The sequence below is a fragment of the Pteropus vampyrus genome, unplaced genomic scaffold (assembly GCF_000151845.1).
Source record: "Pteropus vampyrus isolate Shadow unplaced genomic scaffold, Pvam_2.0 Scaffold22, whole genome shotgun sequence".
Taxonomy (NCBI): domain Eukaryota; kingdom Metazoa; phylum Chordata; class Mammalia; order Chiroptera; family Pteropodidae; genus Pteropus; species Pteropus vampyrus.
The window spans coordinates 14,239,376-14,266,421 of NW_011888803.1; the positions used below are offsets into that span (position 1 = coordinate 14,239,376).

The following is a 27,046-nucleotide window of genomic DNA, read 5'->3' on the forward strand; positions in this document are numbered from 1 at the left end:
GACCCTGTATACCCATGTAAACACAATATGTTTATCCATAACTTTCTTATAGTATTCTCCAAAACTTTTAACATTTCATGCCATGTCAGTTTATTTCCTCATGTAAAAATAACCTGTAAGATCATTAATATTAAAAAATCATTACTGCGCAAAGGTTGTAGACATGAGATAATTTTTATATTGGCACTTAACTCCCTTTTTTCCTTAAACTACCTAACACATCTAACCAATCACCTGGTAAATTATTTTAATATGTTAATAACAAGATATGAGACAGGAAGGAAATCAGCAAAAAAAAATGAATTATGGTGTTGGGTTGTATTCCCTACGTGCTTTTAATTAATTTGTTGTTATTGGGGAAAAAGTCAAAATGAGGAAGAAATATAGAAGCAAAGTTCCTATGACTCAAGCTATACCAAATTATTCTTAACATATAGGATATTTGTAGCAACAAAATAGAAGTTTGTAATCTTGTTCTCTTTTCTTGATTATATCATTACCACCTTTCTTTCCTGACTTTTGGCCATGTCCCTCTGCATGCTTTAATTTGTTCTTTGCATAAAAATTATTATGAATTTTCTATCTGCAGGAGAGTTATTAGGATTAGTTTAAAGTTATATCACTTATAAAAGTATGATATAGCTTCTAGTTTAATGAGAGCTAGAAAATTGATAGGAAAATTCTAAACAGATAATAAGAAACCAGTAAATTAGAGCAAATATGTTACCTCCTGTTATCAAAAATCAAGAAGGGGCTTATTAGATTTAGAGACTTTATTTATTTATTTTCTTTTATTTTTATTTTCTACTCTAGATTATTATTTTTCCCTGAAGAAAGTCATAAATGGAAAAAAATAAACAAAAGGGAAGAGTGTAGCTGCTTTTGAAAGGTAGCCTAGAATCCCTACCTGGTTGCCCCCAGACTATGTCCCTGAGTTGGTTTTGGTTTGGCAGAGCAACATATACATATACATATGTTTTTGTAAATGGTTTGTATACAGTAAATGATGTTTATTTATATGAGAGTCAGATTCTCAAACTCTTTGTTCAAATAAGAAATCTAACAGAGTAGTAGATGTTTGGTTTTTATTAGTAGTATTAATTAATTTTTTAATTAAATTTTATCTTGAAAAATTTTAACCTACAGAAGATTGAAAGAATTGTAGAGAATATATATATACCCCTCACCTAGATTCACTGTCTGTTAGCTATAATCACTTCATCTCTCTGTGCACACACATGCACATGCACACTTGCCTGTGTACCCACCCGGTCCCACCCCCACTTACACACTGCTTTTTTGTCAGACCACCTAAGAGAAGATTGCAGATGCCATAACACTTTACACCTTTACTTCTTAAACCTGCATCTCTTATGAACAGAAACTTTCTCCTACATGACCATAACACCTCTACACACCAGAGAAAGTCAACATTAATTCAGTAACATCATTCAATACACAGTCCATACTGAAATTTTCCCAATTATTTAAAAATGTTTTTTATAGCCTTGTTTTTTATAGCCTTTATATAAAAATGTTTTTTATAGCCTTGCTATAAAAAATGTTTTTTATAGCTTTGCTATAGCCTTGTCTGTGGTCTAGCAGCATTGGCATCACCTATGAACTTGTTTGACTCGCAGAATATCTGCTGCGTCCCAGACCTACTAAACAAAAGTGAGACTTAAGGTGAAGGAAATGAGGCAAAATTTAAGGACATGCTTACTTTCAGAGACATACTAATGAAGGGTCAGAACTTGCATGACCTTGAGAGTGAGTGCCTCTTTAAAATTGGAAACCTAGGCACCTTCCTTGCATCACCCTAGTCCTGGCCTTGTTACTGAATCAGAATCTTTATTTCAGTGGAGTGTCCAGGTGATGAGCATGCCCATTAAAACCTTGAGAAACACTAGTTTAGCTTGTGCCTTTTCTTTCTTCATTCTAGGATTCAGTTATAATTCATGTGTTTCATTTGGTTCTTTAGATTCCCCTAAACTCACTGTCTCCTATTCTTTATTACACTAAATCTTTTGAAAAGTCTACGTAGAACACCATATAGATTATACTGTGTTCCTCCTCCTGCTTCACATCAGGAAGCACATAATGTCAGCCCATCCCATTATTGGCATTGCCAATCTTGATACCTTATTTAAGGTGGTTACTGCCAGATCTCACTGTTTTAAGGGCACATTTTTTCCCTTTATAATTAATAAAATGTGGGGTAATTCTTGGAGACCATATGAATGCCTTGCACCTCAGCAACCTTATAACCAGTGGTTTTCTCATTTAGTAATGAATCTTGCCTGAATGAGTTTTTACATTGCTAATTATCAGGTTGTGATATTCTGACAATCATAGATTTCGTTTTTTCTCTGTATGTGGAAGATGGTACAAGTACCAATGCTCATTCTCATGCTTAAGAAAGAACACTTGCAGGTCTTTATACCTTTCATAAAACAAGTGTTAATTAAAAATTATTACTAGAGCAACAGTCTATTAAAGATGATTATTCAAAATTACAACCTTTTTACCTGTTAATGGTTATGGTCACAGGCTATAGGGACAGTTTTTGAAATCTGTGTGTCTTTCAAGATTTTCTTTTTAGAAATAAGAATTGTAAAGATTATTTTATGATGTAGGACAGTATCTACTAGAGGGAACATTTTTCTCTTCTGCTAATCTTGTTGAGATTTCTTTCACACTTCCAACACTACTTAACTAGAATGCTCTTAGCATTGAGAGGAAAAAAAAAAAAATTCTTGAGAAGCCCAAAATTTCAACAAGGAAAAGAAAGGAGCAAAATTCTTATTAACAAGAATCTTATTAACATTAACAGATGGGATATGGAGCATTTATGTGAATTGTGTCCCTTGAACTAAGTTTTTTGGGGAAAAAAATTCACTGATTTAGATTGTTCATTGCTCATTTGCTCGTTAATATTAAGGTACTGTAAAGCATTTGCAGCTGTATGAACCCTTGAACCAAGTAACATTGCTGCCTTTCTGAAAATATTTTCACTACTTCAAAGCAAAAGCAGCTTTCTCCTAAGTTTTTACCCTTAGCTGAAAAAACATTTTTTCTTAGTGACTTCAGCATATTGAGACTATTCATACCATAGCATCAGAGCACAATACACCAGTTTGTACTCACTTTACTATTTTTCTTGATCAAGGAAACATAAGGAGTAGGCTTAAATACTGAGTACCTTTTTAGGTAAATATTATAGGGTGTTTGGCTTACAATTTCTTGACAATTGGCCTGTCTGTCTTTCCAGTCTTATCTCCCAAATACCCATTTCCTACAAATTCATACTCTTGTTATCCTAAGCTCCTGCCAGCTTCTTACCATTCCCTTTTATACTGCCTTGACTCTTAATATACTCCCTCTTCCTGGAATGCCCTTCTTCACCTGTTGATGTCCTATGTATTCTTCAGGACTCCATTCTCTGGTTTTCTAGTCCGTGATGAAAAATTAGTTTTCTAAATAAATCTGCTCTGTTACAGCATTTAATATCCTAAGTTGGACTGCATATACACTGTTTGAAGCAATAGGTAACATTAGGACAGAAATATAAAATATTGAGCTTATAATAAGCACTCATTAATATTAGTTGATTTTTCTTTTTTCACTTTTTTCCTGCTTAGGTCAGACAGTTGGATTCAGCATTGGAAATCTGTAAGGAAGAACTTGCCTTGCATTTGAATCAATTAGAAGGAAATAAGGAAAAGTTTGAAAAACAGCTAAAGAAGAAATCTGAAGAGGTAAATTAACATTTCCTTTATATATAGCATATATTTCAAGTGATTTCTTTTTGAGGTATTATTTATTTTCAAGATACTTTAAAAGCACATCTTCATGTAGCTGATATAAAAAATTTTCCATTAAAATGTACATTCCAATTCTATATTCTTTTAAAAATAAACATTATTTCAGTTCAAAACAAAATGTGACACCTTAAAATTCTGATTCTTTTATATGTTTAGGGAAATCAGAAAGTTAAATTATTATTAATGTCACAGAGTAATTCTAATATAGATGATTAATACTTAGAACATTGTTTTAGATTTAGAGGTATAAAAGTCTTCAAATTTTTTTCATTTTGATTTTGTTCCTTCTGGTTATCTGAAGGATTGAGAATTAGAAGTTCAACTTTATTTATTGAGATTAGTTTCTTAGATACTAATTGAAAGACTTTTTGGGTTATCTTATTCATCTTTGTATCCTCAGTGTCTACTGCTTTGTTTTCAGCATAATATGTATTCACTAAATATTTCCTGAAAGGGATAATCTTAGTGAAGAATTCCTTTATTTCTTTGTTAGGATTTTTAATATATGTATTTAAACTTTAAATTCATGTTTAGAAATAGTTCCCAACAATAGTTGCCTTGAATGTATCAGAAAGGTCCAACCAGAAAAACAGAAGCCCTTCTATATCATTAAAATGGAGGGAATTTTTAACAGAGAATTAAATACACAGGTGATGGAAGAGTGAAAAAACCAAACAAAGCATGCTGAGGTGACTCGGAGATTATAATAAGCAGGAACGCTCTACTATCCCTAGGGATAGAGGAACATCAGGAAAAGCTTATGTGACTATCATCCAGTAGCAGGGCTGCCTATTTTGGAGCTAAGGCCACAGAGAAAGAGTCTGTCTAGTAGAAACTGGTTGGCAGAGGAAGAAAACTGCTACTACTGGCCCCTCCCTTTTGCCAGATCTATGTGTTATCAAGAAGGCAATTTCCTGCAATACACAGAGCAGAGCAAGGGGAATGGAGAGTAGGTCTAAGAGCAAATGTGTAGTTGACCAGCATTCCAGATTTAGATGCATCATGTAATTAAGTAATTTTAGAGATTAAAAAAAAGAAATCTTTATATTTGATATGGTCTTGTCTTTTTATTTCTATTTCCCTTCATGAAGGTTTTTATAGCATCTTTGACAAATGGGCATGTATATTTCTCTAGTCCAACATACGGAAATTAAATCACCTAAACTGTGGATATTTGACTTTTTAAAGTAGGAATGTCCTTTTCTTTTTAACCATAATTTTTAAAAAAATATTATTTAGGCACTTATTCTATAGCCCTCAGTACACTCCAGTGTGAATAGACTTAGCATAAATGGAATCTAGAGGCAGACAGTGCTTGTAATAGGACAGTTTGTTGAACTTTAGACTTTGCATTCTTAGAAACAGCATCAAGAGGCTAGGATGCAATAACAGGCATTTACCCAAAATGAACTTAAAACTTTTTCCACAATAGCTGAAAATATAAATCAGGCTCAAACCTAATTAAAAATCAGAAGTGAACTTAATTAAAAAAATAAATTAAAAAAAATAAAAATCAGAAGTGATAGAGAATACTAGAGAATAGTAAATTAGAAAAATTTTATTTTATTGAATTATTAGCTCAACTGCATGTGCGTTGGCTTACTTGAAGGGTCATCTTTCATTTCTTCATTTATATTCATAGGAAATAATGGAGACAAATTCAAGTACTGTTTATCTTTTTTTAGGTACCAATCCATATATTTTTTTTTTACTTTTAGTTTATTTGTCTTCAGAGCAAATTATAATGTCTTACACAGAAAATTCTTTCTAGTGTTAGTTAATATAATTAACAGCAGAGTTGTAAGATTTTCATCATATATAGCAAGTTTCAGAAAATTTGATTGGATTCGTAGTGCCTCTATTCTGTTAATAATAGAGGATGTCATAAAAGTGTTTTAGTCTTTTAAATCAATGGATACTAGCTGAATAAGTAAGCGGCCCCAGAACTACACATTAATTATCCATCACAAAAAGCTAATAAATATTTCTCAGAGGTTTTACCTCAGGAAAATATGCTTTTCCAGTTGTTAAATACATTTATGATTAAAATAATAGTGCCTTTGGGTTCCTGAGTTATTTTGAGAATATTTAAATTCCACATTAAAATGCTTTAAAAAGTGATAAAAGTCTGTGTTCATGCAAAATTACATTGTCAACATGATAGAAGAAAATAAACATAAGATAGATGTGAATAAGGCTAAACATTTTCTGCATGAAGCATTTGTTCAAATTTGATGTACTTAAATTTTGAGAAGTTGCCTTCATATCAGTAACTTTTCTGAGTTATATTTGTATTTTCTAGTTTATGTTTATATTAATACAATGTATAAAATAAAATACATAATATACTTTTATGTTTTAAGTAATAATTATAAGAGATTTTTTCCTTTGGCTATACATTAATACTAGATAAAGTTGATTGTAAAGTAAGTTTTATAATGTAAATTCTACTTTCTTCTTGACTTTGATTATAAAATAATGAATCCTTTAGGAAAACTTTATTCTCTGATATAATAACTTAGTAGCAAATATAATGTAAAAATAACAGTTGAGCTAATAATTCAGCAAAATAAAAGGGCTTGCATTTCTAACTTACTTACAATTCACTCTCTAATACTTAAGTTTTCACTTTCTTATTTGCCTGCATGTTTTTCATAATTACATTCGTGAAATGTAATTCTGTTTTTTTTCCCTTTTATTTCATGTTGTGAAATTTTATATTTGCTACTGTCTTTTGCATTGTGGTTTTAAATGCAAATGTTGTATCATCTTAAATCAGATTGGGAGCAGGTGAAGAATATAATAAAATTTGCATTAAATTATCTGCACTGTTTATACAATTTTTAAAATAATCTCTTTTGGCAGATTTTTAAGCTTCAGATTACTAGGAAAAAGAGCATTTTTTTTCCCTTTTTAATAGGTATTCCTAGATAACTTTAAAGATATTTATTTATTTATTTAATTGAAGAAACGATATAAATTTTCCCCCATCTACTTCCTCCCTCCCCCTCCCTCTCCTCCTTACCCTCTGGTAACAACTAATCCATTGTCCATGTCCATGAGTCTCTGTTTGTTTGTCCTGTTCATTTGTTGCTTTTAGGTTTATATCCCACATATAAGTGATATCATGTGATTTTCAACTTTTTCTGTCTGGCTTATTTTACTTAGTATGATTATTTCAAGGTCCATCCATGTTGTTGCAAATGGCAGTATTTCATCTCTTCTTTTGTCAGTAATATTCTACTTTTAATGCAATTTGGGAGTCCAGCATATTCAAGTCCTAGATATTTGGAGCACATGAGTGAAATTTCTCAGTTGGTATGGTCATTTCTTTATGTGGTTTTTAGAGCATGAATATTGAATACATTGCTAGGATATCATTTTACAAACAATTGGAATAATAGCAACAATAATGTAATAAATAGCACTTAACACTTAGGCTGTGCTTTCATGGCTATATTTTATTACCTATAAGGGGAAAAGATACATCAGATGGAATGTGGAAAAATCACGGCTTCCCATGTTCTCTTCCTCCTTCTGTGAGGGGTCACATAGAACATGATCCTTTCTGTAGCAGTGAAATGTGGTAACATGTCTTCAATATTTCTGCCCAGGAAAGCCTTCTTATGACTCAAAGATTAGGATTTTTTACTGGGGGCTAGTCATATAGGAACAGCCACAAGTATCAAAATTCCACACTCCCAAAAGGAAAGCATGATTCAATGACCTAGCCAGACCACACAATCTCATCTCTTAGGGAATGTTTCAAAATCCACATTCCCAGACACAAGCCAAGAGCCAGCCCTATAAGCAGGCCCTTCTAACACATCTCATCAGAAAAATGGATCTTCTACAAAATAAACGATAGCCATGAATACAATTGTCCCACATAACAAGCGGGGATAATTATCTAATAAGGCAAGTAGCTTTGACATTTTATTGCTTTTTATTTGAAACATGTCACTGTAATGATAAATACATATATATATTACATATATATATTTTTTTGTTAGGTATATTCTTTACAGAAAGAGCTCAAGATAAAAAATCACAGTTTTCAAGAGACCACTGAACAAAATGTTATTCTACAGCATACTCTTCAGCAGCAGCAGCAAATGTTACAACAAGAGACAATTAGAAATGGAGAGCTGGAAGACATTCAAACTAAACTTGAAAAACAGGTATATATTATTGGTCAAAATGATTTTACTTGTATGAAATAGAAATTTTTACAATTGATAATGCATTTTTAGTTATATAAATTGCTGTTTCACATCAAAGATTTCATATTATAAGAAATATTCTAAGTCTACGGCCCTGCCACCCTGAACATGCCTGATCTCATCGGATCTTGGAAGCTAAGCAGGGTCAGGCCTGGTTAGTATTTGGATGGGAGACCACCTAGGAATACCAGGTGCTATAGGCTTTAAAAAAAAAAATTCTATATTGACATTGTAAAATGAATAAAGTTCTATTCCTGTGTAATGTGATCATGGAATATCTTGGGCACATTTTTGTCGTTTCATACAACTTAGTTATAATTTAGACTTCTTTATTCAATCTCTCCTTTCTTCTTGGACTTGAATATAATACTTATCTGAATCATTATACCTTTCATTTTCTTCTTTTTTGGAACAGGACATGTGTGACAATCCTTAAAGAAATGCCAAAGCAATGCACTAAAAGAAAAATCCCAAAGGATACTACTTATTTCTAAAAATGTTATTATTCCAAAGAAAGAGTCTAGGAAAATTTATACTAGAATGTAGTCTTTTCTTTCATTTATTACCAAATTCATTGAATTCTTCAGACAGATATTTTACATATTTCGTTCTCTTTTCAAACTTTATAGAAACTTCTAAATAAGGAAATGATGGTTTCCTGTACTCTTCACCTCACTTTTATGTCATTTGTTTGACTTTTTATCTATGTTCTCTGAATTCATCCTCAGCCTCTCCAATGGAACTAAAGAATTTCCTCTCAATACATTTAAACATATCAGGCAGGTATTATGTATTTTCTTTTTTAGAGACATCACTCCTGAAACTCTCCATCCCTTTTGTTAAAGTCTAGATATATTGCTTGATATGCATGCTGTACAGCTTTATCTCAAAGCATTCCTTCATCTCATCTGTGTGAAGACTCTCACTTCCTAAATCTCTTGTCATTGACTCTGGGTTCTGCAAGAATGATTATAATTCTTGTTCCTTCTGGAGTTGTTTTCTTTTCTATAATGGTCTTACAGTTTAATTCTGTTAAATCTACCAATTTATTTGTATTTTTCATTTGGTGACTATTTTTTCATGATCTTTATTTTAAGAGATTTTTGTGTTCTTTTTAACTTCTTTGAGGGTCTAAAGGAATTTATATCTAAAATTTTTTTCAGTATTTGGAGTAAATTTTTTTAGCAAATATTTTCTAGTTTTCATTTGTTCTACCTTGCATAGGTTCTGTAATGGATTCTTTCATATTATTACTCATCTTTGGATTCTTTCTGCTTATGAGTGTGCTATATTGAATTAAGCACAGAGTGGGTAGGTTTTTCATAGTTTCCTTCCCTTTTTACCTGGGTACTATTTTAATTTTACTCCTGGAACTTGAATCAGAAGTGTGGATATCAATGATTTATAATCTGTATTTAGTTCTTCAATGAGAGGTTGTAGTAGAGCAAGGATGATATTAAAGTCATTAGCCAGAGATTAACTTTGAGTTCACAATCATGTAAATGTTTATTGAAAACACAGAATGGCTAAGATTAACTAGAGAGAGAATATAGAATGAAGAGTGAGAGGATTGACTTGGAAAGATTTCTGAGGGATGTGGTACATGGAAGCCAAAGTAAGTATTTCATGGAGTAAGGAATGATAGTTGGTATCATGGGCTGATGCAATGAATGTCAAGTAAATTCAGGGTCGAGAAATATTCATTGAAATTAGCAACATGGAGGTCATTGATGACATGGTGAAGTTTCTGTAAAATGGCCAGATTGCTACGGGTTGAGGAATGAATGAGAAGTGAGAAAATGGTACAAATTCTGAAAAGCTGGGTTATGCAGAGGAAGAAAGAAAAGGTAGTAATTGGAAGGCGATGGAAGAATGAAGGAAAATTTTTTATGATGGAAAGGTCTTGAACAGAATATGTTTAAATGCTAATTTAAAGCCACCAGAAGAAAGCGAGATTAAACATGCAGCAGAGAGTAGAGATACTTAATTGTATAAAGTTCCTGAGAAAGTAGATGGGAATTGAATCCAAAACACCTGTGAAGCAATTTGATTTGTATAGGAGGAAAAAGCCTCTTTCACTGTAGTAGAGTAGAAGGAAGAATGAATGGGAGCAAATGCAAGTTATGTTGCGAGGAAATGCAAGATGTAATGTTCGAAGGCAGATGGGAATCTAGGAAGGAATCCACTACATGAGCCAATTTATGAAGAAGGAAAGGAACATAGTTTGACAGTAGAAGAAAGAACATTTCAAATGGGGATAATGAAAAGGAAATTTACCATTATTTTGTTTAATTCTTACAAGTTCTATTTTAGTGTTATGATGTGGCCACTTGTATAAATAGGTATATGAATGAAATAGCTGTATTATTAAAAAATGCAAATAGTTTTGCTTTTGTACTTCAGAACATTACAGTGAGTCCTTATTTAATGTCATCAGTAAGTTATGTGACTTATAGCAAAATGATGTATAACAAAACCAATTTTACCATAGGCTAATTGATATAAACAAAAGTTAAGTTCCTATGTACCTCATCAATGTTATTAATGAAACAACGTAGAATGAAATGACATTATTCAAGGATTTGCTATACTTCCTGGTGTATACTTTGATTTTTGTAATACATCTTGAAACCGAATAATAGGCTAGGCTGCAAATTTATATAAATATTTTTCTTCTGAAGAATGTTGAGCTGTGACTGAATTTAAAATACTTACTGAAAACTTTACAAGGTATCAAAACTGGAACAAGAGCTTCAAAAACAAAGGGAAAATTCAGCTGAAAAGTTGAGAAAAATGGAGGAGAAATGTGAAGCAGCCACACATGAAGCAGATTTAAAAAGGCAGAAAGTTATTGAGCTTACTGGTACTTCCAGGTAAAATGACTATGTTAGTTTTTATTTATCTTTCTGTTTCAGCATCAGTAGTATCTGAGTTTCAATATCCACTAATGTTCAGTGAAGCTTTTGCTTGAGCAATTAATTTCTCTACAGTCTGTATTCCTGTAATGTTTGTTTATACCTTCCCCATACCCTCCTACTGTAAGTTCCTGAAGACCAAAATAATATTTAGTTTATTTTAAGGATCCTCCCACAACAATTAGCATAATTCCTTATACCTCATAGGCACTTAGCAACTGTTGTGGTAAATTAAATTGTGAATAATATTAAAAGTTACAGGTAAAGATGTACTCACAGAGGAATGTGGTCTATTTATGTGAGGGAGTAACTTAATAGAATAAAGCAGTGGTTCTTAACCTTGGCTGACCTTGACTGAACATTAGCTTTAAAAAGTACTGATACCTGGGTCCCACCTCTAAAGATTCTGATTTAATTTGGCTGGGCTGGGCCTAGGCCTCAATAGTTAATTAGTTAAGAAAGGGACCTATGAGCTGAAAGCTATACCCAGCTTCCATACTTCTACTTTGTCAACAAGAATTAACATAATTAATAATACACTTATAATTAGCCCACCATTCTACCAATGGAAGAGTTAACTTAGGCACTTGAACTAAAACCACAAGTCCTCAGGCTGTCCCCGACTGACAGGGTTAAAGGTAAGGCCTTTGTGCTTTAAACAGCAACTTGCTTCCCTACTTGTCTTTGACAGTCTCAACAGGATCAAGAAGGTGTCCTATGTTTAAGACCAAGACCATTATTCTTCAGACCTTTTTTCACTGACAGATGTCTGTCCATTAACACAGCCTCACCACCAGTGTATACCTTAATTTCTCAAAGGTTTTTAATCACATTATAACTTGATCCTTGTTATGCAAAACACCACAAGACACTGCGATTTCCAGGTCAACCCTTATCTCTCATACTGACCTCTCCACTATTTTTTTCCCTTTTCCCACTTCATCGCACCTTCTAAAAGATCTCCGCTGTGTCTTCTGGAATTCACAGTTCATCTTGAGAGGCATCCCCTATATTCTCTACTTCTTTTCTCCTGTTGTAGTAGAAATATGACTCTCCCCTGAAGACATTGCTTTTTTCCCTGCAGCCCTCTAAAGTAAAACTTTTCCCCACAGTTCTTATACCAGTGTCAAGATGTAGAATAGTATCATGAACCTCGTGTCATCTGATCATATCATTCTTCACTGTTGCTGACACCTACAGTCCACCTGCTCTCTCTCTAACACCACTCCTGTCATTATTCTTGGAGATTTCAATATATATCTATCTAACTGATCCTCTCATTTTTAAAAATTCTTCGCTAATGATCCTGATCTCTATCATACCTTAGCCACTTGTATGATTTACCCTAGATCTTGTCATTTATAATATCTTCAATATTTCAACATAATGTCAATATTATGCATCTACCCCTATATTATCACCTCATTCTGACTAGACATTTTGCTGATATTTGTCCTCATGTAACTCGAAATCTTTGTTTAGTCAGAGACAAGTCAGTTGGTTTTTAAGTTTCCAAATTATCATTTATTTCTTATTTTTTGTTTTTAATTAGGCAAGTAAAACTTGAGATGGATCAGTACAAAGAAGAGCTGTCTAAAATGGAAAAAGAAGTAATGCACCTAAAACGAGATGGTGAAAATAAAGCAATGCATCTTTCTCAATTGGACATGATCTTAGAACAGACAAGGACAGAATTAGATAAGAAAACAAATGCTGGTAAGCAACAGGTTAGCTGAGCTTTGCTGCCTGCATATTTGTATTTAAAGAAGTGGATTAAAGTAAGAATTTGGGATGATAGGGTTCAAAGAAACAATGAGCGGTCAGTATTTTGCCTCTGGTAGATGAATAAAATTGAATATTCTTAATTTTAATTATTTACAAAGTTCTTAATAATAAATAGTTTCTAGGTAGTTCTAAAATTATTTTCTTAACAGTGAAGGAGTTAGAAAAGTTACAGCACCACACAGAAGCCGAACTAACAGAAGCCTTGCAGAAACAAGAGGTAGTAGAGACTGAACTACAAAATGCTCATGGAGAATTAAAAAGTACTTTAAGACAACTCCAAGAATTGAGAGACGTACTGCAGAAGGCTCAATTATCATTAGAGGAAAAATACACAACTATAAAGGATCTCACAGCTGAACTTAGGTGAGTTAAATACTAAGAAATGATATTACAATTACAGGTATTTCACTTTATTATTCTGAATCCTTGGGTCATACAGTAAAGTTTGTTGTTGAATTCTAGATGTCCAAACTTTTCAACTGGTTCACTGTGGCTCACTGTGGCTCTTCCTTGTCAGCCTATGCTATGCTCCATCTTAACTAATTCAACAAATGCTGTTAGCTAATATTCTATCCTTGGTCTTTGGACTATTTAACACTGGCCTACTCCTATATTCTATAGTGGTAAAAAATGATTGGACCAGCATATGGCAGTGGTTAATAGCAAAATAATATTAATAATAACAATATTATTGTTTTTATTAAGCCTTTATCTTATGCCAGGACTATGCCAGGGAATTCATGAATGATCTTACTCATTTCTTTACAAGAAATCTGTCAGATACATATAATTACCTTTTTACACTTGAAAAAACTGAGGCTTGAGAAAATTAAGTAAAATGCCCAAAGTCAGATAGAGAGTCCAGAGAAGGGAATTAAACACAAGTCTGTCCGACTCTAAAATCCAGGTTCTTAAATTAGCAGCTATAGCATAAGATGCTGTTCTAGCATACATCTGTGGTGAGTGGGAATGGAGAACCAGAACAGATCTAAAGTATAGGAAATAGATTCCGAAGAGGAAAACAGAATTATAAACCAGGATGTGAAATGTGGACTAAAAGAACAGGAAAGAGAACAGCAAGATGACCTAGATGTATCTCATGTTCATTGTAGGGTCCCCTTCTCTTTTCTGCCTGCAAGCTCATTTTTAGTAAATTTCTTGTAGCTTTAAATACTACATGTCAGACTTTCAAACTCATATCTCCAGTAGTAACCTAACTACTGGCTCCACGAACCCAGGCTCAAATATTTCATGACTTACTTGTTATCTACACTTAAATATTTTTAAGAGTCTTCTTAAGTTGGGCCAAAACAGAACTCATTGTTTTCCTCTTGTTCTTCTCAGTTTCATACAATAGCTCAAACCAGAAATCTGTGATTATTTTATCTCTTTCTCTCTCTTTTTTCATTCATTCTGTTAGCAAATCTTATCAACTTTATTTTTAGAACATTTTCTGAAACCAGTTGATTTTTCGGCCTCTTTTCTGTTACCACCTGAGCATAAGCCATTATCATCTATCACCTGGACTATTGCTGTGACTCCCAAACTGGTCTCCCAGCTTAAATTTTTGATTCTCTCCACAGTCCATTTTCCACAGAATGGATTTAAGTTTATGATTTAAAACATCAATCAGGTCATATTGCTCCCCTACTTAAATCTTCTACTGGCTTCTCAAAAGATCCCAAATTAAACCAAAGCTCCTTGGGAAATGTAAATCAAAACCACAATGAAATATCACTTCACACCCACTAGAATGACCATAAGATAAACAACCTCCCCCCCCCAAAAAAAAACTTTCCAAAAAAAAACCCCCCAAAATAACAAATGTTTGCAAGTGGATGGAGAAATTGGAGCCCTCATACATTGCATGTAGGAAACTAAATTGGTATAGCTGCTATGCAAAACAGTTTGATAGTTCTTCAATAAGTTAAACATAGAATTACCATATAACTCAATTCCACTCCTAGGTATGTACCTAAAATAACTAATAAAAGGTGTTCAAACAAAAATTGTGCACAGATATTCATAGCAGGTCTATTCATAGTAGCCGCTAAGTGGAAACAACCCAAATGTCCATCAGTAGTTGAATGAATAAATACAATGTGGAATATTCATACAAGGAGTATTATTCCATGAAAAGAAAGTACTGCTACATGCTACAACATAGATAAATCTTGAAAACATGCTGAATAAAAGAAACCAGATACATGTTGCATAATTTTATTTATATGAAATATCCAGAATTAACAAATCCATAGAGATAGAAGGCAGATTAGTATTTGCCAGGAGCTAGGATGAGGGAGAATGGAAAATAACTGCAAATAGGTTTGGAATTTTCATTTGAAGTGATGAAAAAGTATTGGAAATAGATAGTGGCAATGGTAACACAACATTGTGAATATATTTACTATAACCGATTATATACTTTAAAATGGTTAAAATGGTAAATCTTATGTCATATGTATTTTATCAAAAACTTTAAAAAATCCAAGCTCCTTATCCTAGAATACAAAACCTTATATAACAAGGTGAATGCCTGTTTCTCTGGCCTCATTTCATACTATTTTTCTTGCTTCTGACATTTTTATTGTACTTAAAATTCACCAAGTTTTTGCCACCATCAAACTTTGCTTTAGCTGTTTCTTGGGTCCTGAAATAATGGTTGTTTGGCCAGCTTCTTGCCCTTCATGTTATCTCAGAGAGCCCTTCCCTGTTCATCTTTTCTAAAGTAGCCACCCAGTCACTATTCATCACTATTTAATACTCTAACATAGCACTTTATATTATGATATTTTTTTGTCGAGTTATTATTTATAGTTTGTCTTCTTTCCTGAACCTAAGACTGTAAGCTCCATGTGATGAAAGACATCTATCTTGTTGATTTTAAATTCACAGAACATAGAACTCTGACATATAGGAAGGATCCAATAAATATTTGCTAAATGGTTAAGTGAATGAATGGATGAAAGAAATAAAAATGAAATCTTAAATTCTATATAATAGCTGAATTTTGGAAGCTCAGTTATTTGCATAGACAGCAGTTAGAGTTTTCTTTAGAATTCATTTCATAATAGTTTTAGATTATTATTTAGCCTTATATTTTATAACTCTTGGCTTTTAGAAAAATAATTAATAGCTCTTTAAAGAAGTTCAGAATCTGCTTTTTAAAATCAGTACATTTAATATTGTTTCACATTTAAGACTAGAAAATCATGAAGATTTTTAAGATCAACATTTTCAGCCTTTGTTATATCAGAACTTATTAAATTAAAATTAAATTAAATTAAGTTAAAAGTTTCAAATTAAAATTCTCTGATCACAGCCTTCATAGTAGTAAAGTCTTCAAATTTTGTTAGCACTAAGCATTTTTTTCTTAGTATGATATTTTTATTAGTTTTCTATTTACTGTATAACAAATTGCTACAAATTTATGGATTTGAAGCAATAACATTTACCTCACAGTGTCCCTAGGGGAGGGACAGGGCATGGCCGATTTGGATCCTGAGGTGCTCAAAGTTCGTATGGCTATGTCATGTGTGGGCTGTGGGTGGCGGTCCTGCCCCAGAGCTTGGGGTGACAGCATTTGGTTCTTTTGGTTGTGGGACTGAGGTGCTTCTGCCATCCTTGCTGGCTGGCTGTCAGCCGGAGGCTCTCTTAGTTCCAGGAGCAGCTGGCATTCCTTGCCTCTCATCCTCGGTCTTCAAAGCTGGGTGTGGAGAACCTCCTGCAGACTGAGTGCATCCCACACTTTGAGTCTCTGGCCTTAGACCCAGGTCCACAGAGCTCCTGTGATTAGGTCAGGCCACTGGGATACTCTCCCTAGTATATGATCAACTAATTTGAGGCCTTAGTTAACATCTGCCAAACCCCTTTACTAGCTTAGTGCTTGAATAACTGGGAGACAATGTGGGTCCACCAGGGGCCAAGAATGGCCCCAGGGGCATCTCATTCTGCCTGCTGCACCTCAGTTTTATTGTGTTCTCAAAACAAAATCATTCGTAACCATCTTCCAGTTAACATTGGAGTAACAGTTTCTGAATGCATACAGCATTAAATGTTAGGAAATTCTACTTTTAAAAAATTGAAATATAATTTAATAGTGAAATACTAAGATTTTAAATGTACTGTTCATTCAGGTTTTTAAAATTTATTTATTTTAATTAGTTTCAAGTATACAGTACATTGGTTAGATGTCTATATAGTTCATAAAACAATCCCCTCAATTGCTCCCTCCCTCCCCTGACCCTGCACCTAGCCAACATATTAATGCTTACTGCATTCCCTATGCCATGCATCCCATCCTCGTGACCATCCATCAGCTACTAATTTGTACTTCCTTAACCCTTCACCCCATTCTCCCAGCCAAACGCCCCTCCGCTCTGTCTGTCACCAAATTGTCCACTATTTTGTGAGTCTGTTTTTAACTAGTTTGTTCTTTTTATTTCTAGGATTCTGCATATAAATGAAATCATACAGTGTTTATCTTTTTCTGTGTGATTTAAATACCTTCTAGTTCCGTCAAAGCAATATCTTTCTCCATCCTTTTAGTCTGTGTGTGTCTTTTAATCTGAAGTGAGTCTCTTGTAGGCAGCATATGTAGGGGTCTTGTTTTCTTATCCTTTCAGCCACTCTATCTTTTGGTTGGAGCACTTAATTCTTTTCTACGTACGGTGCTTGTTGATAGGAATGTAGTTGTTACCATTCTTTATTCCTGTTTTTAATACATGTTTTTTCTTCTTAAAGAAGTCCTTCCTACATTTCCTGTAATACTGGCTTGGTGGTGATAAATTCCTTTAGCTTATTTTTGTCTGAGAAGCTCTTTATCTGTCCTTTAACTCTAAATGGTAGCTTTGCTGGATAAAGTATTCTTGATGTAGATCCTGGGCCTTCATCCTGTCTAATATTTTTTGCCAAGCCCTTCTGTCCTGCATAGTTCTTTTTTTTTTTTGATAAATCAGCTGCCAGTCTTATGGACGTTCCCTTATAGATAACTATCTATTTTTCTCTTGCTGCTTTTAATATTTTTTTCTTTGTATTTAACCTTTGACATTTTAACTATGATGTATCTTCGCGTGAGTCTCTTTGGATCCCTAGTTTTTGGAATTCTCTGAGCTTCCTGTGGTTTTATGTCCATTTCCTTCACCAGGTTAGGGAAGTTTTCCATCATTATTTCTTCAAACAGCTGTTCAACATCTTGATTTTCTTCAGCTACACCAATCAGATGGATATTTGAACTCTTAATAGTGTCACATATGCTCCTTAAATTATTTTTATAGTCTTGGCCTCTGATTTCTTGCCCTTCTGATTGAGTGTCCTTGGCTTTCCCGTCCTCTAGATAGGGCATTTGATTCTTTTCTTTATTCACATTGTTTATTCCTTCGTTTATTCCATTTAATATACTTCTCATCTCAGATAATGTGTTCTTTATTTCATACCGGTTCCCTTTTATAATTTCCATTTCCATTTTTATGTTTTTTATCTCTTCGTTGAAGTTTTCACTGAATTTATCTACACTTCCCAAAAGTTCATTGAGCATCTTTGTAAACAGTGTTTTAAATTCTGCATCTGTTAGATTACTTGACTCTACTGTATGTGGATTTCTGTTCTGTTGTCTAATAGTTTCTGCTTCTTCGTCTTCCCATTTTGGCTTCCTTTTTGTATCTGTTTCTATGTACTAAACAAAGCTCCTAAGTCTCCTGGTCTTATTAGTGTGGATTTGTGAAGTAGGTGTCCATTGGCCCAGTCCTGAGAGGGGTACAGCTGCAGGCCAAATTTAGCCCAAGCCGCTACCCCTCCGGGGCCACCTCTTGAGATTTAGCAAGCAATCCACAGATGCTGTGCTTATAGTTGCCTCAAAAGGCCACACCAGAAACCGACTCATGCCTCCAGTATGAGTCTAAGCACTGCTCAGCAAGGAGCACCTGACTCCCTGAGGATACACCTGGATGTGGCTTGGGCAGGGCCACAAATTTGGGAGGCAGGGTTTCAGGGAATCCTCTGGGTGGGGTGACATCTGTTAATCCAGTTTGATAATGTCATGGTTATGGTGATGCTGTGTCCACGCACTGGGAGGGAGAAGGTCTCAACAAGGAACAATGGATACTGTCGGCACTTCTGTACAAAGCAAGTCTCCCCTCTGGCGATGTCTCCCTATAAGTCCTTGGTGCCCTCTGTGCGCAGCCAGATTGGCACTGGCACTCAGAGCAACAGATCCATCACTGTGAAAATCTGCTCGTGGAAGTGGCCCCTTTAAGAGGCTTCTGCCACTGCTGCTGCCTCCGTGTCACTCAGCTGCTCGAGACTGGGCAGCCCCATGTCCTAGCCCCATCCTACCTTCTGCTATTGCAGGGTGACGACTTGGATTTCTCCCTAATTGTATGGCTTGTTCATCTAGATCCCAGGTGATTTTTCCTTTCTGCTTGCTCCTTGTTTCCATCACAAGTTTGATTTGATCGCCAGAGGGATGAACAGAGCCTCTGTCATGTATGCCATTTTTTTTCCTCCAGTACTAACCATTTTTATAATGTAAAATTATACATAAGTTAGGGTTTTAGGAGGATGAGAATTTATTAAATGTATATTTATAAAAATATGAATTTATATAAATATACTTATAGAAATATTTTAGAGTAGACTTTGTTAATTCACTAAATGTAAAGCATCATTTTGAGTAAAATTTCCATGAGAAATACAGTAGTCATTTATTGAACTGTAGATGGATATCTGGGATACCAACCATGAGATAAATGCCCCATTCAATTATAATAAACTCATGGCTGTTATATAGAAAAGACTTTCAAACAAATACTTCTTTGATCTAGAGATGAAAAAATATGGACATATTTTTAAAATTCTTATACTGATTCAATCTTATATCCTGTGTGCTTTAACATTTAGCTTAAATTGTCTGTAATAGAGTTTGAGTTAACTTTTGCCTTTTTTAGAACACTGTTTTCTTATAATTATTTTAAATTGAGCCCTTTCAAACTAAAATAATTGCATATATTATCTCACTGTTAACTTACAGGAAAGGTAACTTTTAAAAACTATAATATTCCTACTGTTTGCTTCGATCTTTTTCTTTTGATAAATTTCAGAGAATGCAAGATGGAAATTGAAGACAAAAAGCAAGAACTCCTTGAAATGGATCAGGCACTTAAGGAGAGAAATTGGGAGCTAAAGCAAAGAGCAGCTCAAGTTGGTTTTCTTAATTTTATTTTAATGAAGTTTTCTGGTAAAATATTATTACATGGTGTTTTAGATAACACTTTTGGTAAAATGAACATTTTATGGCATATTTGTTCTTTGTGCACATACATATTTTAAAAGTTACAAATATATCAACTTTCTTTATCTTGCTATTTTTTCAGAAAGCAGATTTTTGAGAATGAAGGTTAAATTAGTATCCGAACCTTTTAAACTCTCATATTACTGTATATCACAAAAAATGGAATTAAAGGAGTTACTTGCTCAGCTAGTGTTTGTTGGAGGAGCAAAAATATTTAAAGGGTATTATTTACCAGGATCTTTTTTGAAGACTTTATTTTTTAGAGCAGTTTTAGGTTTACAGAAAGATTGAGCAGAAGATACAGAGATTTCTCATATACCCCATGCCCCCACAAATGCACAGCTCTTAGCAGCATTCCCTAACTAGAGCTGTTACCTTTGTTACAATTGTGAACCTACATCATTACATCATGATCTCACGAATTCCAGAGTTTATATTACAGTTTACTTTTGGTGTTGTACATTCTGTGAGTTTGGACACATGTATAAGGATAGATATCCACTATTATAATATCATCCAGAGTATTTTCACTGCACTATAAATTCTGTGTTCCACTTATTTATCCCTCCCACTCCTCCCCCAACTTTGGCAACCACTGATATTTTTATTGTGTCCATAGTTTTGCCTTTTCCAGAATATCATATACATAGTTTGAATCATATAGTATATAATCTTTTCAAATTGGTTTCTTTCACTTAGTAATATGCATTTACAGTTCCTCCATGTCTTTTCATACTTTGATGTCTCATTTCTTTTTAGTATTGAATAATACTCCTTTGTCTGAATATACTACAGCTTATTTATGCATTCACCATTAAAGGACATCTTGGTTACTTCCAAGTTTTGGCAGTTAATGCATAAAGTTGCTGTAAACATTCATGTGTAGCTTTTTGTGTAGACATAAGTTTTCAACTCTTTTGTTTAAATACCATGGAGTATGATTGCTGAACCATACGGGAAGATTGTGTTTAATTTTATGACACTTCCAAACTGTTGTTCAAAGTAGCTGTATCATTTTGCATTCCCACCAGCAACGAATGAGAGTTCCTCCACATCCCGGCTAGCATTCAGTGTTATCAGTGTTTTGCATTTTGGCCATTATAATAGGTGTGTAGTATTGTCTCTTTGTTGTTTTAATTTGTATTTTCCTAATGACATTGTTTCCTTTGCTTATTTGTCACCTGTTTATCTTCTTTAGTAAGGTATCTGTTAAGGTCTTTGGCCTATTTTTTTAATTAGGTTGTTTGGTTTTTTATTGTTGAGTTTTAATAGTTCTTTGTATAGTTTAGATACCAGTTCTTTATCAGATTGGTTTTTTGCAAATATTTTCTCCCAGTTTGTGACTTTTCTTCTCATTCTTTTGACATTAGCTTTCACAGAGTAGAAGTTTGAATTTTAATGAAGTCCAGCTCATCAATTATTTCTTTCATGGATTGTGTCTTTGGTGTTAGATCTAAAAAGTCATCACCATAAAAGTCATCTTTTATCTTCTAAGAGTTTTATAGTTTTGCATTTTCATTTAGGTCTTTGATCGATTTTGTGTTAATATTTGTGAAGACTATAATGTCTGTGTCTAGATTCTCTCTCTCTTTTTTTTTTTTGTACTTATTCCAGCACCATTTATTGAAAGACTGTCTTTTCTTCATTGTATTACCTTTATTCCTTGTCAAAAATCAATTGACTACATTTAAATGGGTTTATTTCTGGGCTCTTTATCTTGTTCGATTGACCTATTCACTTATTCTTTCACCAGTACCACACTGTCTTGATTAGTGTAGCTTTATAGTAGTAAGTCTTGAAGTTGGGTAGTGTCAGTCCTCCAACTTTGTTCTTCTCTTTCAATATTTTCTTGGCTATTCTTGGTCTTTTGCCTCTCCATATAAACTTTAGAATCAGTTTGTCATATGCACAAAATAACTTGTTGGGATTTTGATTGGAACTTCCCTGAATCTATGAATCAACTTGGGGAGAACTGACATCTTGACAGTTTTGAGTCTTCCTATTCATGAACATTGACTCTTCATTTATTTAATTCTTTGATTTCTTTCATTGGAGTTTTATAGTTTTCTTTATATAGATCTTGTATATATTTTGTTAGATTTATACCGAAGCATTTCTTTTATGGGGGTGCCAACATAAATAATATTGGGTTTTTAATTTCAAATTCCTCTTGTTCATTTATGGTATATAGGAAAACATTTCACTTTTTGTATAACAACTTCATATCCTAAACTCTGCTATAATTGCTTATTAATTCCAGGAATTTTTTTTGTCAAATCTTCTGGATTTTTTACCTAGATGATCATGTCCTCTGAAAACAAAGACAGTTTTATGTCTTCCTTCCAAATGTGTATACTTTTTCTTTCCTTTTCTTATTGCATTAGCTAGGACTTCCAGTAAAAGTTGAAAAGTACTGCTAGGAGGAAATATTTTGCCTTGTATCTGATCTTAGTGGGAAAGCATCAAGTTTCTCACACCATTAAATATGATGTTAGCTGTTGTTTTTTTGTAGATATTTTTTGCCAAGTTGAGAAAGTTACCCTCTGTCCTAGTTTACTAAGAAAATTTATATGAATGTTTGTTAGATTTTGTCATTTGGTCTGTTTCATCTAGTTTTATTAAAGTCATCAGCAGAGTTGTTCATAGTAGTCCTTTATTATTCTTTTAATGTCCATGAGATTTGTAGTAATGTCTCCCTTTTCATTTCTGATATTAGTAATTGATGCCTTTTTTTTTTTTTTTTTTTTTTTACTTAGCTTGGCTAGAGACTTGATTTTATTGATCTTTTCAAAGAACCAATTTTTGGTTTTGTTGATTTTCTCTATTGTTTTCCTAATTTTAATTTTATTGATTTCTGCTATAATTATTGATATTTCTTTCCTTCTACTTACTTTGGATTTAATTTACTCTTCTTTTTCTACTTTCCCAATGTGGAAGTTTAGATGACCAATTTTAGATCTTCTTTTCTAATGCATGCATTCAGTACTATAAATTTTCCTCCAAACACTGCTCTTGCTGCATTTCACAATTTTTGTTATGTTGTATTGTATTTAGCAGCTTTTATCTAATGAAGTCTGAAGCATTTTACATGATCCTATTTTTTCTTTAAGTTTCTGTAATATATATGGGGTTCAAGATCCGGTATTAGTAAGCAATGGTTGTTTTTCTCATTCTTTTTAATAATTTATTTGAGATGAGTTTGTTTCAGTTATATCCACTATAATTCTAAAACACATTCCAAGCACACACTTTTCTACATTAGAATAAAATTGAACACCAATTTATTGTTACTTTTGTATTTAGGTTACACATTTAGATATGACTATTCGTGAGCACAGGGGAGAAATGGAACAGAAAATAATTAAATTAGAGGGTACTCTGGAGAAATCAGAATTGGAACTTAAAGAATGCAACAAACAGGTAAATCATGAAAAATTACATATTTTTTAATTGTTTTTAAAAATAACTATTTAACTGTAAGCATCTATTGTTCATATAACATGGCTTTTTTATAACATACACATAATAAAAATACTACATAATTTTAATCATCTTGTATGTTGTACTTTATATTCCTTTTCTCCTCTTAATATTTCTCCTAGCTTTATTGAGATATAATTGACAAATAAAAATTGCATATATTTAAGGTGTGCAATGTGATGTTTTGACATACATACACATTGTGAAATAATTACCACAATCAAGCTAATTAACATGTACTCACCTCACTTACTTTTTTTGTTTTTGTTTTGGTTTTGGTGAGAACATTTATAATTTATTCACTTAGCAAATTTCAAGTACATAATACAGTATTACTAACTATAGTCACAGTACTATTTATTTATACGTTAGATCTCCAGAACTTACTCATCCTGCAAAACTGAAACTTTATATACTTTTACCAACATTTCCCCATTTCTCCCACTTCCTAGCCTCTGGTGACTACACTCTTAATGTTATTTTAAATGTAGTTTTTCTCGTATCAATGTATCCACATACTTAACTATAATGTGTACATGTCCGAATATGTATAAAATATATTTGGAAGGATTTGCAAGTATTTCTGTTAACTGTGGTTGCCTCTAAAGAAAGAACACAGTAGGAAGGAGACTTTCTCACTAAAGTATATTTTTACCTCATACATATATTACCTATAAAATTATTTCTAAGGCCATGTGATATTTGTTATTTTAATTTACCCTAATTTTCCTTTCTTATACAAATATAACTGAGACTTTCATCTCTTTTAGCATATTTTAGATATACATATAAGCATCTTATTAAGCACAAGAATTCTGATGTTTATGTCTAAGTTACGGTTATCTTGAAAACACATTTTTATGTTTTGCTATTTTAGATACATGAGTTTAAAACTTACTTGGATTGCAACTATGATTAAAGAATTATTTTTTCTTAGTTACATTGATATTGTTTCTGTTTAAAATTCAGGTAGAAAGTCTGAATGAAAAATTGCAAAACGCCAAAGAACAGCTTCGAGAAAAAGAGTTTTTAACACTACAAAATGAGCAGGAGATCAGTCAACTGAAAAAAGAAACGGAACGAACACAACAAAGGATGAAAGAAATGGAAAGTGTAAGCAAATTATTTTCCTCCTAAGGAACAAGTAGTAGTATCTAAAGAATGATAGAAATCTTTGTTTTAAACTGGTTGGTTTTAGTATACAGAAATTGTATCATAAGTACTTTTAGGCTAATTATTTGAGCTTGATATCTATGAGTTTCTTTGATCTTGTTAAATTAAATATTTTATTCTGGTGTTCTAAACTTCATCAGATGAGGTTTGATGATGTCGTATCATCAGTTTGCTTGTGTATTGAGTTGTGAACCCATTCTACCCACTTGCCTTTTTGAAACCAAAATTGTTTCCTTTGTTCACTCATATCAATATCTAGAACAGACATATCACATACTAAGCATGAATAAATATTAGTTGAATTATATACATAAATCAAGTAGGGTTTCTGAGAACAACTTTGGGCCCCAGAGGGGTAGGGGGAATGATTATTGGCCCTATCATTTTCTGTTCCCTAACAATGATGGAAAAAATATTTACATGAGATTTATATTGATATAAATCAGAGTTGAACCCTGGTCCCCCCATTCCAGACTTTAGGATCCTAGTGATTTGAATTGGTTTCTTTTCTTATCAGTCCTAAAGTCAAGGCTCATTACCTACCACCTAACCTACCTAACAAGCTAATTTAGAACTAACTTACTTTACACTGATTTTTTTTTTCTAAGAAACAATACTTTTCTAGAGATCTGAGTAATGTCAAAGTATATCAGAGAGAGCAGCAGTCCCAGTGACAAATTTTACTTTCATAGAGAAAAAGGTCATGACTGTAATTCAGCTGTGTGGATTAATGGTGGGTTTTGATTATTTGTAAGTACATTCTCCATTTTTGACATGGATAATCCAATATTAACTTGTTTTTTCTTTTTATATTATTATGTGTTCTATCATGTTACATTCATAATAAAGGATTATACGGCTTGCATATTTAAGTCATGCCAAATATACCAGTGTGTCCCAGATTATGACAGTAGTTTTGTCATTTTGTCATTAAAAAAGAAAAAAAGACATTTCCTGAATATTAGTTTCACAGTGGATGATATTCATTGTATGTTAAATTTTATAGAGGTTTAGTTGAGAGGGAAAACGTCACTTATTAAAAGAGAAATATAAGAAATAGGTTATCTGTATCATTACATGTTGAAATTTACAAGTACTTTGTGCTTTTCAGGTTATGAGAGAGCAGGAACAATACATTGCAACTCAGTATAAGGAGGCCATAGATTTGGAGCAAGAACTGAGGCTAACCCGGGAACAGATGCAGAACTCTCATACAGAATTGGTGGAGGCTCGTTGTCAACAAGTCCAAGCACAAAGAGAAATAGAAAGGCTCTCAAGTGAACTGGAGGAAATAAAACAACTCTCCAAAGAGAAGGTAATCCCTATTTTTAATAACTTTACCTTATTCAAAAGTCTTATTTTACCATTCACTTTTTTGAATTGTAGAATGCAGTTCTTACAAAAGTTACTGTTGCACAATGTGAATGTACTTAATGCCACCAAATTTAACTTAAAGATGGTTAAAGTGGTAGTTTATGTTATGTTATTTAAAAAGAAAGAAAAATGTTATAGTTAGCATAGCTTTATAACTAGAAGTTCCTCAGAACTGAGTTTTGGCCAACCTAATTAGTTTTCAATAAATTGAGTTACAAAGAACTTTAGACTTTTAAGTGAATTTAAGCTATCATTTGAAGGAGAAAAGCTAACCTTTTTTTGAGTAAAAGCTTTTGCATTTGTAGCCACTCTTATAAATGAAAACTAATGATTTAAATTTATAACTTATGAAACCTGCAGTCCAGAACATTTGGAGAGGATAGTGATAAAAAGCAAGAGCACTGATATAAATTTTATTTCCCCAGTATTTGGTAGAAGGTTAACAACTTGGCTTAAAAATATTTAAATTGGTATACTTGGGTTAATTACTTAGACTTTGAGAAAACATGTTTATTGATGTTCTAGAAAAGTTCTTGTGATTTTTTTGCTATTTGATTACTAATTCAGTATAGTAATTGAGTTAAAGTATTTTTATGTTTAATTTTGATGAACCTAACAATGTTTTTATTAACATTTCTGGATGGTTAGACTAATAAAGAATATATAGAGAATCTTTATTAAAATGTCAGGCATTTGGGAGTCTTTTAGAAGAAGGGAAACTACTTTTATTTCATTTCTGTCTTTATCGATGGTATCTAAATATAGTATAATTGATTTTAGCTGATAAGCTCAATTAATCAAAAATGTGAGTGAATGTGGGGAATGACTAAAAATGACAGTTAAAAATATTTTTTAACCCAAAGCTTTAAATATACATTCATATGTTAATCTTTTAATATAGGACCAAATCTTATGTATGGGCAGGGTCATTTGATTAGAATTCTACCTGGTCTTTTCTTCCATAAGCCATAATCATAGTCTGTC

At 32.9% G+C, this 27,046-nt stretch overlaps 1 protein-coding gene and 1 pseudogene across 5 annotated transcripts in view; both read left to right on the forward strand.

Annotated features, from left to right (window-relative positions):
- CCDC18 (coiled-coil domain containing 18) overlaps nt 1–27,046 on the forward strand; it is a 156,473-nt gene that overhangs the window by 54,840 nt on the left and 74,587 nt on the right. For all 5 annotated transcript variants that reach the window (XR_895645.2, XM_023528117.1, XM_011355662.2 and 2 more), the window contains exons 17-25: nt 3,642–3,758; nt 7,838–8,005; nt 10,778–10,920; nt 12,515–12,678; nt 12,897–13,110; nt 19,845–19,944; nt 23,339–23,455; nt 24,485–24,628; nt 25,800–26,003. Coding sequence is in view for 4 of the 5 variants with exons in the window: in XM_023528117.1 (XP_023383885.1) it covers nt 3,642–3,758; nt 7,838–8,005; nt 10,778–10,920; nt 12,515–12,678; nt 12,897–13,110; nt 19,845–19,944; nt 23,339–23,455; nt 24,485–24,628; nt 25,800–26,003 (1,371 nt within the window). In the remaining variant the exon portion in view is untranslated. The remainder of the gene's footprint in view (nt 1–3,641; nt 3,759–7,837; nt 8,006–10,777; nt 10,921–12,514; nt 12,679–12,896; nt 13,111–19,844; nt 19,945–23,338; nt 23,456–24,484; nt 24,629–25,799; nt 26,004–27,046) is intronic.
- Nucleotides 8,132–8,250, forward strand: LOC111736909 (annotated as a pseudogene).